General features: G+C 43.6%; 1 protein-coding gene and 1 pseudogene across 2 annotated transcripts in view; both read left to right on the forward strand.

Moving 5' to 3' along the window:
• LOC309703066 (Fc receptor-like protein 5) overlaps positions 1-18,454 on the forward strand; it is a 55,641-nt pseudogene that overhangs the window by 29,717 nt on the left and 7,470 nt on the right. The window lies entirely within an intron of this gene.
• On the forward strand, positions 1,222-5,422 carry LOC309698302 (uncharacterized protein; the record flags this gene model as incomplete). Its single annotated transcript, XM_082520637.1, has 8 exons — positions 1,222-1,228; positions 4,224-4,334; positions 4,435-4,450; positions 4,541-4,632; positions 4,760-4,810; positions 4,895-4,951; positions 5,066-5,128; positions 5,415-5,422. The coding sequence occupies exons 2-8, from the start codon at positions 4,310-4,312 to the stop codon at positions 5,420-5,422; spliced, it is 312 nt and encodes a 103-aa protein (XP_082376763.1). The 5' UTR covers positions 1,222-1,228; positions 4,224-4,309.

Raw genomic sequence — 18,454 nt, forward strand, 5'->3', positions numbered from 1 at the left:
ATGGTCCTCAAATCATTGGCCTGAGCAATGCGGTCAAGGAGCTTAATCATCCGCTCCATCTCAGCGTTGAATCCAAAAGCTGAAGAGTCTGCGGGGTCCGTGTTCTGGTCGTGATCTTCTGTCAGGTTAAGGCTGTGTGCAGGTAGGAGTGGAAGTAGAAGGACCCAAAGTGCAGACACTCGGAGGCAGAAAGTGGCTCAAAACTCAGCTTTTATTGCTGGATGGCAAAAAGTAACAGAAATCTGAAATCCAAAAATCCAAATAAACTTACATGACCAGGCAAACGGAACACACAGCATAAATGAGAGTAGATCACAACACAGACACAAAGAAACACGGGGCTTAAATACACAGAGGGAGCAATCAGGGATTGGGTAACAGGAGGGAAACACAGCTGGGGCAAATCTAGCCTAACGAGACAAGGGGAAGCAAAACCAGACACATTAACATCAGACATGGACTTTCAAAGTAAAACAGGAAACATAACACAGACTCACAGGCAGGCACTATAACAAAGGGAACAAAGACGTGGGACCAGGGCAGACACAGACACTGACTGGATGTGGGGATACAGCAGACAGGGGAGACAGCAACTATGGAACACAGACAGAAAACCAGAACACTAAAACTCTAACCAAACCCCACCAAGAGAACCTAAACGAAGAATGATCCTAAAACCCATAAAGCAAAGCTAGAATATAATGAAATAACAAAATCAAAGAACCAAAAACACAAAACACTGGGTCAATGACCCAGGGACCCTAACACACCAGACCATGACAAATTACTTTTTATATACAGCAAAGTAAATGTAAAATTTTACTGTGTTGATCAAAATGAGTTTACTGTTTATTTTATTCAAGATTTGTTCATGTTTCTCATTTCCATCTAGTTGATTAAATGACTTAGATTCAGTCATTTATTTGTTTGTTCTTTTTCTAAACTGAAGATAAACCAAAGGCGAAACTGAGAGCTGATAACACAACTGTTCCAGTAGGGGGCAGTGTGACCCTGACCTGCTCTGTGAACCCATCATCATCATCTGGATGGAAATACTACTGGTACAGAGATGAGAAATCCTCTGAAGCCCTGACCACACAAGATGCAGTTTTCCACTCAAATGGACAAATCAGTGTCTCACAGGAAGGACTCTACAGGTGCAGAGGAGGAAGAGGAAACCCAGTTTACTACACAGAGGACAGCAAAGAAGTTCACATTAACACAACTGGTGAGTTAGTATTCAGCAACAATATTGAATAGATTGTTGATTGAGGATTACTATGAAGGTCAAACAGCATTATATCTCATGGTAACCTCTTTGGCATTGTAAAAATGTTCTTATTGGAAATGGTTGAACATGAATAGTCATGTAAAATGTGGAGTCTAGAGAATCAGTGTCAGGAATGTGATCCAAGGAGGGGAGACTAGGTGGGATTGTGAATGTGAAACAATCATTTTCAGCAAATCTCCAAATCAACATAAATTCACAATTAGTTCTGTAACAATTCTACAAGTAAGACTGCAAGTAGTGTAGAACAGGAGTCACAACATGAAACCACAGAGCAGAGTCATGCTGACAGTTTCTGACAGGAAACAGAAAATCTCAATGTAAACATCAGTTTTTGTTTCTTTATATTAAGATTTGACTGTTTGACATGTTTATATAGTAAAAGTAAAAGACAATGTAGATAGACAGGAAAGCCGAGTGAGAGAATAGAAATGAAGAAAGGGGTGCGTGCTGGGACTCGAACCTGGCCAGACTGCTCACCTACTGAGCTGAACTGGTACCAATGTTTTTGAATTATTAATGATATACTGGTTCTGGAATAAAAATACAAACAGAGTTTTGTTATGTTTGTCACGGACTACGGCCCTTTGGTGTTAAATTCTGATTAACATACTAAATATGAACACGCACACACACACACACACAGGCACACACACACACACACACACATTAAAAAAAAAGTGTTCATAATTGACCCAAACATTCAATTTGTGACATCCTCAGTCCTCCAGACTCCTCTCTCCCAGCCGATCCACAAACCACACGCGCACACACAGCTCAACATTATTTTATATGTAGATGGAAATAACAGTGAATGATGTTTTTGATGATGCAGTGTTTGCTCACTTTTCCTTTTTACTGGAAACCACTCCATCCTTTTATATACACTCAACAAAAATATAAACACAACACCTTTGTTACTGCTCCCATTCCCCATGGGATGGACGTAGAGACCTAAAATTCATTCCAGATACACAATATAACCATCCCTCCCAAACAGTGGTCACAAATCAGTCCAAATGTGTGGTAGTGGGCACATCTGCCAGCTTGCAGCTGCTGTGAGTGCTGAGACTCTGACAACATCTGACAACATCTTGGAGAGGCTCACAGCTGTCGTGAACACTTATGCTCTATGAGCAAACTGGATAACATCTCGGTGTAGCTTGATAACATCGTGGAGAGGCTCACGGCTCTCCAACGAGAATGGTGAGGAACCAGTGATGGACATTAGATTGACTGTAAAATTGACATGCAGTGGTTCATACTAAAGCAAGAACACCACCATTATTTCATGCTTCTACCACATCGGTCCCAGCTGTGGTCTCAAGGCTGGAGCTGAACATAACAAACAATTTCTCCCCTGATGACAAACTGTGTTTAGACTCTTTGTTCCAAACGCCCTCATATGCTTATCTCCAAGGCCGAGTCAGATGACGGGTCTGGGCCCAGCGCTGGATGAATAGCTGCAGCCTGCAGGGCAGGATCGCTGCGTCTGCATCGGCTTACTTCTCACTCCTTACCCACCCCTGTTGCTTGTCGCGTGCTTCATGATGTCGTGCTGTGGACATTTATGTGCTCTTTGTGCAGAGGAGGTTTGTTTGTTTTCTGTTCTCATGCTGTCCCCCCATAGGAGCCCAGCATGAGTAGAGGTCTCTTTTTTTCCCCTCCTCGACTTGCCCATTGTGTTGTACATTTCAGTGTTTTTCCATAATGCTGTCCATTTCACTGCAGGGCAACTTGCATGTGACAAATAAAGGCTTTCTTGATTCTTGATTCTTGATTCTTGACATATGCGTGTAACTGACACAGACACACACAGACTGCTCTCCTAGTGGAACGCAGTCTGAGTCGAGTCCTTTTTTTCTCCTTCTGTCTCCAATATTGTGTATTTTCATTGCCTTTCTTAAATGCTACCTATTCTGACCTGTAATGTGATGTTTGTATAATATATGTAAGGTGGGAAGGGTCCATTTCCACTGCAGGCAACTGGAAGTGACAAATATGGGCTTCATTCATTTGTTCATTCATAAACACAGAGTCACCAGACCATGACAAATTACTTTTTAAATACTGCAAAGAAAATATAAAACTTTCACAGTGTTGATAAAAATGAGTTTAAAGTTTATTTTATCTTGTCATTAAGATTTGGTCATGTTACCATTTCCATCTAGTTTTTTAAATTATTTAGATTCAATAATTTATTTGTTTTTGTTCTTTTTCTAAACTGAACTGCAGATAAACCAAAGGCCAAACTGAGAGCTGATAACACAGCTGTTCCAGTAGGGGGCAGTGTGACCCTGACCTGCTCTGTGAACCCATCATCATCATCTGGATGGAAATACTACTGGTACAGAGATAATACCAGAGTGGATGTTGTCTCCCCATCAAACGGACAAATCAGTGTCTCACAGGAAGGACTCTACAGGTGCAGAGGAGGAAGAGGAAACCCAGTTTACTACACAGAGGACAGCCAAGAAGTTCAGATTAACACAGCTGGTTAGTTTAGATTCAGCAATGTTGAATAGATTGATGATTGAGGATTACTATGAAGGTCAAACAGCATTATATCTCATGGTAACCTCTTTGGCATTGTAATAATGATCTTATTGGAAATGGTTGAACATGAATAGTCATGTAAAATGTGGAGTCTAGAGAATCAGTGTCAGGAATGTGATCCAAGGAGGGGAGACTAGGTGGGATTATGAATGTGAAACAATCATTTTCAGCAAATCTCCAAATCAACATAAATTCACAATTAGTTCTGTAACAATTCTACAAGTAAGACTGCAAGTAGTGTAGAACAGGAGTCACAACATGAAACCACAGAGCAGAGTCATGCTGACAGTTTCTGACAGGAAACAGAAAATCTCAATGTAAACATCAGCTTTTGTTTCTTTATATTAAGATTTCAGATCCAAAATCTGACATTTTCTAGTTTCAGGTTTTGGACGTGAAAGAAGTTCATTTATCGTTCCGTTCATCATCGGACTTGTTAGTGGAATTATTGCCGTGCTGCTGCTGATGTGTTGCTATAAACAGATAAAGGGTGAGAGACTTTCTGTTTGAAAATTTACAAGAAAAATATTTATTTTAATGCTGTGACACTTTTAAACAAACTGATGTAATAATCTTTGTGCTTTTTACAGAACCCTGTTGTAACAGGTTGGTGCAGCAGTTTAGTTTCATTTATATAACTTCAAATGAAGCTAACTTTGAATTATTCCTCATTAAACTTACATTTTTTTGTTTCAGTCTCACTCAGTCTCAGAGCACCAATCAAAGCTCTGCTTCACAACAAACATCCAACCAGAATGAAACTCAGGTTTACTCCTCTCTTCTTCATGGTGAGACCAGAAATTATTACTTTTCTCTTTAATACAGTTTTCAACACTCAGTTTTCCAGCAAACAGTGACAAAAACAAAAAGAAATAATATTTTTCTTCCTTCTTTCTTATTTTCAATGACTTGTAGGTGATCTTTCAGTCTATGAATCAATCAGAGGCTCTGGAAACACTGGAAGTGGTACAAACAGTATAAACTTTGATAATAGCAGAGCTGTAAGAAATGTAAATATTTATTCTGACTGATCAAACTTCATTATTTCAGCAGATGAATACAACAACGTCACATCTGGATTTCAGCTTGACGGTCTTGATAAATGGAGTGAGTACAAGAAACATGAAATGTAATAATTGGTCGAATGTTTTTGTAACTTGTGTAATTTTAGAGGAAGACAGTCTCCATGTTATTAAACACAATAATCCATCATCACAACAGGCAGACATGATGGCACAGAGGAGAGCTCTGACTACAATAACGTGAATCCTGAATCAGCCTCAGGTACAAATGTGAACTCTACAGACACTGAATCATTAGTAATCAGATTACATGTGCAGTTAAATGTGTGACATCATTGCTAAAGTTTGTGGAGCTGATGAGCTGAATCACTTTTTATACGATTGGCTTTAGTTGTGTTCTGCTGCTGTTGTGATGTCTGAATAAAATAGATGAGATCAGTTCTGTGTGATTAAAGCATGAACGTGTCAGAAAGCATCATCACATCTTTGGCAACATTTTTTCTTTGTTTTTCACTTTTGAAGTCGTATTTGTTCTGATTTTGTTTCAGGTCCATAAAAAGATTATTTCAACAAAACTCAAGACTCACGAACAACATGAGCAACGTCAGTGTAAACAATGACATGCTCTTGGTTTAATATCAACACTGGAAGACTGATTATATGGTTCATCTCTGTATTAAAATCCTATTGTGTTTATTTCTGTTGTAATAAGTGGAGGGTGGATGGTGTGGGACATTGTTTCCATCAAGACACAATTTCATGATTTGGTTCTGTGAGTTTGTTTCAGTCTCTTTGTTTTATTTCTATAAGATGTTCACTCACTTCCTGCTGAATTTTACATGTTATCTTTAAAGTGTAAGAATAGATTATTTTAGTATTAGGGATTTAGTTGTATTAACGATAGTAAAGCATTATATCCGTTATTCATTTAAGTAGGCCATAGGTCAAGCTGCTAAACACTCACACATAGAGCAGACACACAGAATTGGGAGAATAAGTCAGAGGTGTATGTGAGAAGCAGAGGCGACAGAAAGGAGAACACAGTGTGCGAAGAAATGGGCAGCAAGGACACGAGAAAGGGAGACAGCAGATAGAGAGACATTAGCAGGCGCCTAGTTTTGAGAAGACAAAGGTTGTTGACCTCTGTGTGCTGTTGGGACTGCCCCAGCAGATTTTGATGATTGATGCTGAACTGTGAAAATCCCCATGTACATGTAATAAAATTAGTTGATTATTTGTTCTGAGAAAAAACAGGAATGAAATATTACACTGTCTTATGATGCATTATAGTGCTGATTTATAAGAACACGAAAACTTATTGTCAATGTTCAGATTTTACAATGTTATTCATGTCATCACTGAGGCCATGACAGAGAACATTTTGTGTGTGATCAAATTGTTTTCTGTAGGTGATGTTTGTGTCTTTTATGCTGTTTAAGTTTGATGTGTGTAAAATAATTGTGGTGCTTTAAAAATAATCAAATAATATCACGACAAAACGTCTTTGTTCTTCTGAGTGACCCGTGATGCTTATATGTGGATAAAAATGTCTTTTCTAACTGTCTGTTATATCCTATTTATTAATCTGTTGAAAATGACTCATGATTTCTGCCTGAGCCCCCAGAAAAGAGGAAAAGCAGCCTGTGGTTGAAGAGAAAAAGTAAATGACTTGTTTTAGCAAAGAGGCAACAAGAAATGCAGACAATAACAGCACAGTGATGTTCTCTTGACAGCTACATGCTGATATTGTCAGATATAAATATAAAGTATTTCCTTAGTTGAAGGGATACAAAAGTGTCAGGTGTGCCCCTGTAGCACTGCACTTGTTCTCTGTGTGGACTGCACATTTTATATGATCTACCTGTACTAGGAAAAATACCACACTGTGAGAACTGATGAAAACTCTTATTTAGAAAAATGTCAGACAAAAATACAGTGCCGAACGGTACAGACAAAAAATCAATCAATCAATCAATCAATCAATCAATCAATCAATCAATCACTCAATCAATCAATCAATCAATCAATCAATCAATCAATCAATCAATCAGTCTTTATTTATAAAGCACTTTTCATACAAAAAATGTAGCCTCCAGCCAGGCTGAGAGGACCCCCAGAGACCCAGCAGCGACGGTTGATCACAGCCCCGGTGCAGAGAGCCCCCTCCGAGGAAACACTGGAGATATGACACAATAGGATATATACAGGGTAAAATGATAAAATAAATAAGAACGGGATACAATATAAATATAAATGGAGTAAGAAGATTAAAAAATTAATAAGAATAAAATCAATAAATATTAGGTAAAGCCTAAATTAATAATAGAATAACAGGATAGAATAAATAAGCATAAAATAAATAAACGCTAAGTAAAAGCTAAATTAAAAAGGTGGGTCTTGAGCCTGTTCTTAAAACAGCAGATATCATTGTTCAAAGGTCCTTTAAAAGACCCTTTACCAGGTATCATAATCTTGGCTGTAAAAGTGTCAGAAATCATACTGTAAGTGACAGCTTTTGCCCTTTTTTCCCCCAGAAAATCCTCAGCTTTCAATACCTGGCAGTCGTTATACTTTATTGTATTCGTATGACAGTGGAACAACAGTGGGGAAAAAACAGACTCTGTTTTTTCAGATTTATAGTGAAGTGGAAACAGATTTAACATAAATGAAATGTAATACAACATCAACTTTAAATATGAACTATACTAGTACAAAAAAGTATTTGAGCCTAGCCCACTCAATTTTTTGTATATCCTTCTTTTTATATTGCAAATCTCTCTCTATTGTGGAGAGCCAAGTGCTCCATGTGCCATCATTACTTACCTGTGATTGGACCGTGCATTCTAATGATGCACCGTAAAGTTTCGTAATGTTTTTCTTCTCATCTTTCAGTAACCGTTTCTCTCTAGCCCAACTGGTCGAGAGATACAGTAGTGCGAGTCACCCTGGTAAAACCAGCCGGAGTTGACTTTTCTGTGTTAAGACAGCGATAGCGTGTGATCTAGGGTAACCAACCGTCCTCTTTTCCCTGGACATGTCCACTTTTCACGTTCTGTCCGAGGGGATTTTCGAGACTGATGAAAATGTCCGGGTTTTTCTTTTGGCCTACAGGTGTGACATCACACATATGGGTTATATGTGTGATGTCACATGCCGAGCTGCTGCTTTGTGAGTGGTTGTTCTGCCTCACAGATGGAACAGATGATCTTTAAAAGATGCCAAAGCGCAAGTGCAGCTTTTCAGACGAACTGCAAAAGAAATTTCCCTCGTACCATCGCGGTACAGGTAATTTTTCTTATACAGATAAGGCCTTCTTTCTGTACCATTTTTTAATTCCAGAGGTTTTTAAGTTATTTTTTGTTTTGCACTTCTTGCCTAAAAGCCTATATCACATTTTTTTATTTCACCAATCGCACAGAGAAGGCATCATTTAAATATGTTAAAATTTTCTTTAAACAAACAGTATTAAGAAAATTCTTCATGACTGGGCGAAGTGTTATCATTTTTGGAAATCAAACTATGCTTACACTATTGTGATTGTACCGTAATACACCAAATATCCCTGTAAATCTCAGCTTCTCTTCTTTTCTAAACCGCATTCTCCGCTGGTGGGCCCATGGTAAATAAGGGTAAGTGTCAGTGTGGACATACCGATATAGTTCCTCTCCCATATTTCTCATGTCAGACTCTGAACACAGCTTCCAAGTACAATCACTGGACTGTGTTTACAGCTGGTTGCCAATAGAGGGAGACATAATCCATTTATAATTTATTGTATCTGTCATAGTCTCCCAGTCCTCCTGGTCAACCAACACGTTCTTTTTCCTTACGAGTGTAATGAACTCGATACTTTACTTTCTGTTTCTTTCCTGTACGCACTGCTGCAGTTTCATCTAAGAAGCAACCTGGCTGTCTTAAAGGTCATGAAAATTCATTCAGAATTAGCAACACTGATGATGGTAATTATCAAAAAATATTGGTACTGGTATCAGTATCAGCGATATAGGCCTGGTATTTACTTGGTATTAGATTGATACCAAATCTTGCAGTATTGCACACGACTAATAAGTAGTGATATTAAATTCATTAAACTGATATTATTTCAGCACCATGGACAGCACACAAGGTTTTCACTGCATGAGCTGTGCTCTCTAACACGTGACTGTTTGTAGTGGTGGACAAATTTAGCTGCATGCACACATAGCGCTCTCTGTGATAGGTTAATAATTTTAATTAAAAATATATGTATATTGATTATTGGCTGAAAGTGATTAAAATTTTTAATATTGTGACACAGTGGGTCCGCACTCTGGAAGGGAGGGGAACATCCGAAGAGGCATACACCTGCTGAATGGCCTCCACAACCCTGTGGGACAATCGAGACTTAGACAAGGGTCTGACCAGAATTCCATAGTGGAAGCTCACAAACGGCTGGTCTGACTTCCTGAACGGCAAGCAAGAAGTTCTGTGCCAAAGCACAGAGATGGCACAGGGCAACCTGGCTCCCAGCTGCCTCCTTGTGCAGGTCCCCTGTGAGGAATATTCATAACTCCACTGACTTGGACAGGTGAAATTCAGATGGGGTCGTCAGCAGCAACCCAGGGTTAGGCCGGAGGATAACCCCTGTGTCACCTTCATCATTGCCTTTGGACCGACAGAGTGTGCAGCTCACAAAGAATCATGTTAACTGTGGTCTGGTGGGGGTCCAGCTGGTGGGCCGCACACCAGGAGGCAAACAGCCCCCGAAGGAAGCAGTAGGCAGTCCTGGTGGATGGCGCACAAAACTCCTGCAGCATTCTCACTTTTAGATCAGGCCAGGCATGGAGCCTCTCCCTCTCAGGGTACAGGCTGTCACCCTGAGCCCTACTGGGAAAAGATGGAACAGTGACCCCCTCACCTGGAACAGGAGGTCCCTCAGAACAGGGAGCTCCGGGGGTGTCCTGGTCATGAGTGGCAGGATAGCTGAAAACTAGCATGTAGGGCCAAAGAGGGGTCACCAGGATCAACTCCTCGGTCTGGACCTGGTGAAGGAATAACTGGAGGAGGGGTATGGAGGGAAGGCACAGAGAAGAGCCTGTGGTGAGGAGTGCACCAAGTTGTCTGCAGGGAGAAGAACAGATGGCAATGTGTCGATTCTCTGGGGGAAAAAAACTTCTGCCCCTCTGAAGCGACTCCAGATCTGGTGGACCACATCTGGATGGAGTCTCCACTCCTCTTGGATCGGGCTCCCCCTCAAAATATTGTAATGTCCACTGTCACGTTCAATGGTCCTGGCACATAAACTGCTTTCAGTGAGTAGAACGGGGTGATCCCACTGCCACAGTCTGGTAGCTATCATGCAGAGGAGGGGAGACCCTCGGCCCCCTTACCTGTTGATGTAGGCTACTGTGACCATGCTTTCTGTCTTGATGATAACATGGCACCCTAACAGTCACAACAGAAACTGCTTGAGTGCCAGGATGACAGCTTGCAGCTCCAGCATATTTATGTCAGAGACGCCCAATGACTGATATAACACCTATTGACCGTAGAGCCCTCAGCCTCAGGAGCTGACCCCACGAGTGAAGCCCAAATGGGTCTAGGCACACCCCGAAGGTCTGCTGTCAATTCAGGGTGAGGGACATGGAGGCTCTGATGGACTCCACAGTCATGCCCAGAAATTATGTGATGTGGGAAGGCTGCACATGACATGAGCAGAGCTACATGGCTGCAAAACTGTCCTTTAGTGCAGCAGAAGGATACGGCCCAATGCAGTGGGAGAAACTCTCACTCACTGGGTTAACAGCCAGTCAGCCACAGAGAGGACCCACTAGCCACGTGACTGCACTGACAGAGGTGTTCTGACTTTCATGCATGTTTCTCACACAGCATGCTGGTGCTCTTGGCTTCTTGGTCTTATGGGGTGCAGATGCTCTCTCAGCACAATTTACCACACTGCTGGGTGTTATATACACTAGTGTATTCAGCTTTGCTGTAATGTTTTGATTCTGGGTCTCATCATGATGCACTTTGCTGGTGTTTTTGATTATTGATTTTGATGTTATGAAGATTAAGGGCACAACTTCACAAATCTGAATACAAACACACACACAAAGAAGAAAAAAGGAGGGTGATGATGTTTCAGATTAATATTAATTGACAGATGCCTCAGCGTGTAGACAAGAGTACATATGACATGTGAGTCTAGTGGTTCAGGTCACCCTTTAATTCTTTTCTGACCCCCCTTTGTTTCTCTGAGCAGACTGTGATGACTGCATGTGGTTTATTTTTATCTGCTGAAAATCTGATACCACATTTCTGTCTGGGCCTCCAAGAAAAGAGGAAATGCAGCCTGTGGTTTCAGCCTGAATCTAACGTTTGTCTTCTTTAAAGTCAACACAGCACAGTGGAAATGTGCAGGTATGACAATGTGTGAAAACAGGTTAAAAGCAGCTTTATTGTGGTGATGACACATGCTGGACTAAAGAATAAATAAAGCATGTGGGCATCAAGAGAAACGGTGAAACGCTTGTTTCTCACGTTCATGTCTTTAAGAGTCTCTGCATGGACGTTATAATGTCCTCTGCCTCTAACGCCTTGCTAGAGTCGACATTCAGACTAAACTCCTCTTCAAAATGACCACGCAGACAAGAGGGTTTGACTTCACTCCCTTTACTTAGGCCAGTTGAAGTAGGGTAAAACTGAGAAACAACATGACATGAAATGCTCTTAGAAACCATAGATGAGGAGAAATACACAATAACAGTACAATGACTTGTTTAGCCGAAAGCGTTAGCTAATTCCCTCTTTACAAACGTTTCTATTAAGCAAACACTGCAATCACATTTCTTCAAGTAGATTGTTCATTAGTAAAGATGGAACAGAATTACATACCGACAATGCCCTTAAAGACCGTCTTAAGGGAGACAAATGCCACTACAGCAGCGGACGGGAGAACGGGAGAAGTCCTTTCCCCAAACAATAACATGCGCTTTCTGATGACATCATAGAACAGAGACGGATTTTAGCACGTTACACCAGGTCATGCCAAAAGGGGGCACTAAAGAGTAACTTTCTCAGGGAAAATCTATTTAAACAGAATACGGTTACATGGTGACAGAACACTCCCCGTCTGAAACTCAGCAGGTTTCACCTATTAATATGACAAGGTCAAACACATTTCAGTCATCTGGAGGAATGAGCAAGATCATCTCATTCACGGGTCGGACATAAAGCTTTGGTCCCTCTTTCTTAATGACCTTCACTTGCACTTTGCGCACCCTTCCGTCTTTACTGGGATACACATCGACGATGATACCTAAGGGCCAGTCGTTCCTGCTACACTGACTGTCCTTAAGAAGCACCACACTTCCTTGCTTAAGGTTTGGCCGGTCAGAAGTCCACTTTGTTCGACACTGTAGTGTTGACAGATACTGTTTCCGCCACCTGTCCCAAAATGTGTTAGACAAGCTTTGGACCCTGCGCCACTGTTGCTTCAATAGGTCTTTATGTCCAAAATCTCCTTCTGGTACTGGGCATGGACCTACTTTCTGAGTAAGCAATGAAGCCGGTGTAAGAATGAAAGGATCTGTAGGATCATTTGACACGGGCACCAATGGTCGACTGTTCACTATGGCCGAGACCTCAGCCATGAATGTTGTGAGTACCTCATGCGTGAGTTTGGAGGAGCCCATCTGAAGAAGCATCGAGTCCAGGATACGACGTGTGATGCCGATCATCCTTTCCCACGCTCCTCCCATATGAGAGGAATGTGGTGTGTTGAAGGTCCACGTACATCCGTGTTCTGACAGAAACCTCTCCATGTGTTTCCCATCAAGATTCGAGGGAATCCCCATATCCTTGCAAGCTCTGGTGAAATTAGTACCCTGGTCGGAGCGTATGCTTTTCAAAGGTCCTCGAATCGCCATAAACCTTCTGAATGAGTTTATGAAACTGGAGGCATCCAATGACTCAATTACCTCAATGTGTATAGCTCTGACACACAGACAGGTAAAGAGGACAGCCCACCTCTTACTTTCGGCGTGGCCTCCTCTCGTGCGACGGGCTGATACAGACCAGGGCCCGAACACATCAATGCCGACGTTGCTAAAGGGTGGTTCCATGCTGAGCCTGTCAGGTGGCAAGTCTGCCATCTTTTGGACTTCACACCTCCCTCTCAGCCTTCGACAAGTGACACACTCGAAAACGAGTCTATTAATGCATCTCCTGCCACCAACGATCCAGTAACCTGCAGCTCGGACAGCCCCTTCAGTGAAAAGACGTCCTTGGTGACGTACCTGCTCATGAAGGTGACGCACTATGAGAGTGGTTACGTGATGCCGTCCAGGCAGGACCAGTGGCCGTTTCTCGTGGAATCCTATTTTTGCCTCAATGAGGCGACCCCCGATCCTTAACAGCCCGTCTGAGTCAATGAAAGGATCCAGGGCAACGAGTGGGCTGCTCTTGGGAATGTTGGCGTTTGATGCAAGACACTCCAGTTCTTTCCTATAGACCTCTTGTTGAACTGCTTTGATAATGACTAGCTTACTCTGTTCAAGAATATCCCTGGTTGGGGGTGTGCTGCACTGGTGCCAACCCTCACATTTCTGAGCGACACACTCCGTTCCTTTTTTGAAGCTCTGAACAATGTGAATAAGGGTACCAAGAGCCCTTATGAGGGAACCCCAGCATGAGAAGCGATTGAACCGCCCAGAGCCGAGATGTTTGAGGACAGTGACCGACAGTGTTGTGACTTGAGGCCTGATTTCACTGTCTTGATCTGGTTCCAAAAGGTCAAACCTCTGTACCACCGGTGACGCCCCTTCAAGTCGAGACAAGAATGCCGGTCCAGAGAACCATATTGTGTTCTCAAGGTGGTCTGCTGTGATAGACCGTGAGGCGATGTCTGCGGGGTTGTCTTCTGAGCAGACATATCGCCACTGCTGTGGCGTAGTGCTTCGTCTGATCCTCTGGACTCGGTTGCTCACGTATACATAAAACCTTCTCTTCTCATTGTAGATATATCCGAGCACCACCTTACTGTCTGTGTAGTAGGTGACTGCGTCAAATACAATGTCTATTTCGGAGGTGATGACCTCAGACAGAGTTACTGCCATGACTGCTGCACAAAGCTCCAACCGAGGTATACTATGCTCTGGACGTGGGGCCAGTTTGGCTTTACTTGCAACCAATCTAGTGCAGCATCCCCCATCTGCATCCACAGTCTTCAAGTAGGCAACGGCAGCTACTGCTTTCTCTGAGGCATCTGAGAAGACACAGAGTTCTGTTAACTTGACAGTAGATGGTGACATGTTTGAGTATGGTCGGGGGATCCTCAGATGTCTTAACTCCTGCAGAGAATCTCTCCAACTTTCCCACACCTTTTCCTTTTCTGCTGGTAATGGGGTGTCCCAATCTGAAGATTGTGAGGCCAGTTCTCGAAGCAGCAGTTTCCCTTGAATTGTCACGGGGGAGACGAATCCTAGAGGATCGTACAGGCTGTTCACCGTTGAGAGAACTCCTCGTTGAGTGAATGCCTTTCTCTCGTCCTGGACGCGGTAAGTAAAACAGTCTGAATCCAAGTCCCAGTACAGCCCAAGGCTACGCTGCATTGGTAGAGTGTCAGCAGTAAGGTCCAAATCTTTCAGGTCTGTGGCATGATCTTCACTGGGAAAGGCCTTCATGACCTCCTTGCTGTTCGAAGCCAGCTTATGCAGCCTAAGGTTAGAGCGAGCCAGCATTTTTTGAGTTCTTTTGAGCAGGTCGATAGCTGCGTCTGTTGTGGGCAAGGACTTTAACCCGTCATCTACGTAAAAGTCACGAGTGACAAACTGTTCTACGTCCTCCCCATACTCCTTCCGGCCTTCCTGTGCTGCACGTCTAAGACAGTAGATAGCCACAGCCGGCGAAGGACTATTTCCAAAGACGTGCACGTTCATACGGAACTCCATAATCTCTTTCTCTGGGTTGTTCTCTTTAAACCAGAGGAACCTGAGGAAGTTCCGGTCTTCAGGACGCACCTTGAAACAATGAAACATCTGTTGCACATCCACAGTGAAGGCGATCTGTTCTTTCCGAAACCGAAGGAGGACTCCTACCAGGGTGTTGTTGAGGTCTGGTCCCGTTAGGAGTACTTGGTTCAGAGACAAACCTTTGTGCTGGGCACTGGAGTCGAAGACGACTCTTATTTGGGAGGGCTTCTTGGGATGGTAAACCCCAAAACAAGGTAGGTACCAATGCTCCTCATTAGGCTTCAGAGGTGGGGCTTCTTCAGCGTGCCCATTCTGAAAGATCTTTGCCATGAACGAGACAAACTCTTCCTTCATTTTAGGCTTCCTTCTGAAGGACCGCTGTAGAGATTTGAGACGTTCAAGTGCTTGCTCGTGGTTATGAGGGAGCTTTGGTCGTAGAGATCTGAAAGGCAGGGGAGCCACCCACCTGTTTTCTTGGTCCTTATAGACCTCTTGCTCCATGATGTGGATGAACTGTCCGTCCTCGATTGAAGGAGCTTCTTTGTCGTCGTCCTTTGTTGTCTGGAACACATTACAGTCTAAGGTGGCCCATTTCTCACTAGCAGGGAGATGTTTGCATGTTAGGGGAAATGAGGGGGAGCTATCACTACTATACTTCTCTTTTACATAGTAATCGTTTGGGCATGGCTGAAAGAGAGAAGGACGTCCATTTTTCAGTACGTTAGTGTAGCAAGAGCTGATAACCGTAGGTCTGTGGACATCTCCAATGCACACATCTCCTACAATAACCCAACCCAGATCCAACTTCTGGGCATAGGGTGCGTTTTGTGGGCCATTCACTTGTCTTCTGACCTTATGAACTCTGATGATATCTCTGCCTAGCAAGAGCAGGATGGAAGCTTGGGAGTCCAGCTTTGGAATGTGTTTTGCAAGGGCCTTCAAATGACTGTGGTTTAATGCTACCTCTGGTGTTGGTATTTCTGCGCGGTTATTTGGGATCTCGTTGCATTCAATCAGTGACGGCAAAGAGAGTGTGACACTCCCGTTAATGGGTTCGATCACAAAGCCACGTGCTTGTCTGCCTTCTGTCTCTTGTGTTCCGGCACATGTCTTCAAAGTGTATGGTGAAGGAGGCCCTGCAATGTTGAATAGGTCGAAAAACTCGGTACGTGCAAGTGATCTGTTGCTCTGATCATCTAATATTGTGTATACCGTAACTGCAGCTTCAGGGCAGTCGGTTGGGTACACCCTGGTCAGACATATTTTTGAGCAGGAACGCCCTGCGGGATAATTTCCGCAGACCTCAGTACATGCTGTGGAAACATCACCTTCATTCAGGTTGGAATTTCCCTCCCCGCCCTGATCTGGTGCGGAATGTGCTGTGTTGGTGGACCATGGGGCAGATCCAGGGTGGAGGGCTGCAATGTGGCTCTTGCTTCCACACTCTGAGCAGGAGATGTCGTCTTCACAATTCCTTGCCAAATGTGTGGCTCTGCAGCACCTGTAACATATTCCGTACCTTTTTAAGAGTGCTTTCCTTTCTTCCATTGGCTTCTCTCTAAACCCGCGACACCTGGGTAAGGGGTGGGGTTTGTTGTGTAGCGGGCAGCGCTCTGCTGGATCATCTCTAGTGGATGACTCGCTTCCAGATTGGGTGCGAAACGATGCAGTCCTTGTACCGTTGAAAAGGGGCCGAGGATCCGGCGAGACCCTCGTTTTAAAAACTGCCACAGCTTTGTGACCTTCGGCTTTAGACGATTGCTTACTGCCTAATAACTCACTACTGTATGCTGTCTGTGTGAGGCCAGGGTCGTTGCGCATCCGTGCTTCCCGACACACAAAGTCTACAAAGAAACCGAATGGGGGATAGGGAGCCCCGCGATCTTCTTTGTACTTAAAGCCTAAAGAAAGCCATTTTTCCTGGAGATAAAATGGCAGCTTCTGGACGACAGGGGTAACACCACGAGGGGTATCCAGATAACTAAGCCCAAGCAAGTCACCATCTTCTTTGGCAGCCTGTATCTCCGACAGCAAGTCTCCCAGCTCTCTTAGTTTACGACCATCTCTGTTTGGAATCTTGGGAAAGTTGTCTAATCTTTTCAAAAAGGCACCCTCGATGACCTCTGGTGCACCGTAGCACTCATTAAGCCTGTCCCACATAGCTCTGAGTCCGTTAGCTGGTTGGTTCGCATACACGGATCGTATTCGTCTGGCATGTTCAGCTGAGTCCTTACCTAGCCATTTCACGAGGAGGTCAAGCTGTTCACTTGGTGAGAGGTTGAGACCTCTGATGGCATTCATAAACGATGCTTTCCAGGCTCTGTAGCATTCGGGACGGTCGTTGAAGTGAAGGAGCCCTGTAGTCACCAGTTCACGTCGAGCCATAAATCTAACAAGGTCTGACATGTTCTGCTCCATTTCTAGTGGAGTGTACAGTGGGCCCCTTTCCCGGCATGTGGTCTCATGTGGGTGACCGGAGTTGTCTGGGGTTGTGATATACGCCGCGCCGGTGTAGCCGCTGTCCAGAGGCTGTCGTGCATAATTGACCGTTGGTTCTTGTTTAGGGGTGTAGGTCTCACTTTGATCAGCTTTGCCTGGGAAATGATCCTTTAGATTTGCTATTATGGGTGTGGTTTGGGTTTGGATGTGTGGTGTCGCAACTGGCTTGAGGCTTGGTCGAAAATGTACATCAGATCCTGGCGTAAAGATCTTGGAGTAGGAGTCTATGGTCGGTGAATGCTGAAGGAGTTTCGTCTCCGTGTTATCATTGGAGGTTTCTAGAATGGGCGTGGTTTGGCTGCCGTGTGAGGCACCCTTCACATATTCTCTTGTGCGCGTTACTGGGTCGTCAGCAGGAACATCTATCTCACTAAGACCCTCGCCATCATCTTGGATCGCTGCAGCCTCCAAAACTTCTGCTTTTGCTTCTGCAGCTGCAGCCCTTTTTTCCATGCGTACTTTATCTAATGACGCTTCAAGACGTATTTTTCGAAGCTGCATAGAAGCTTCCAGTTCCGCTTGCTGCAGCTTCAGATCGTTCTCTTTATCCACAAATGCTGCTTCAGCCTTAGCCGCCTCAGCTTCTGCACGTGCTTGTGCAGCGGCTGCCTTACTTGCAGCTGAGCTCCTGGTATGCCTGGAGGAGCCAGATATATTAGATCTGGTTTTCATTGATGCGCTGGTTCTCTGCGACATGTTGCTGTCGATTGGATTTCTTCCTACATCTGAGCTGTTTCCGGAGGATAGCTCTAATTGCTGTCCAGTTCCCCACGAGACTGGTCTTAGAGAGGCTGTCGTTTTACTATAATGTCCTCTGCCTCTAACGCCTTGCTAGAGTCGACATTCAGACTAAACTCCTCTTCAAAATGACCACGCAGACAAGAGGGTTTGACTTCACTCCCTTTACTTAGGCCAGTTGAAGTAGGGTAAAACTGAGAAACAACATGACATGAAATGCTCTTAGAAACCATAGATGAGGAGAAATACACAATAACAGTACAATGACTTGTTTAGCCGAAAGCGTTAGCTAATTCCCTCTTTACAAACGTTTCTATTAAGCAAACACTGCAATCACATTTCTTCAAGTAGATTGTTCATTAGTAAAGATGGAACAGAATTACATACCGACAATGCCCTTA

Source organism: Aulonocara stuartgranti (assembly GCF_965226115.1).
Source record: "Aulonocara stuartgranti genome assembly, chromosome: 3".
NCBI classification, from domain to species: Eukaryota; Metazoa; Chordata; class Actinopteri; order Cichliformes; family Cichlidae; genus Aulonocara; species Aulonocara stuartgranti.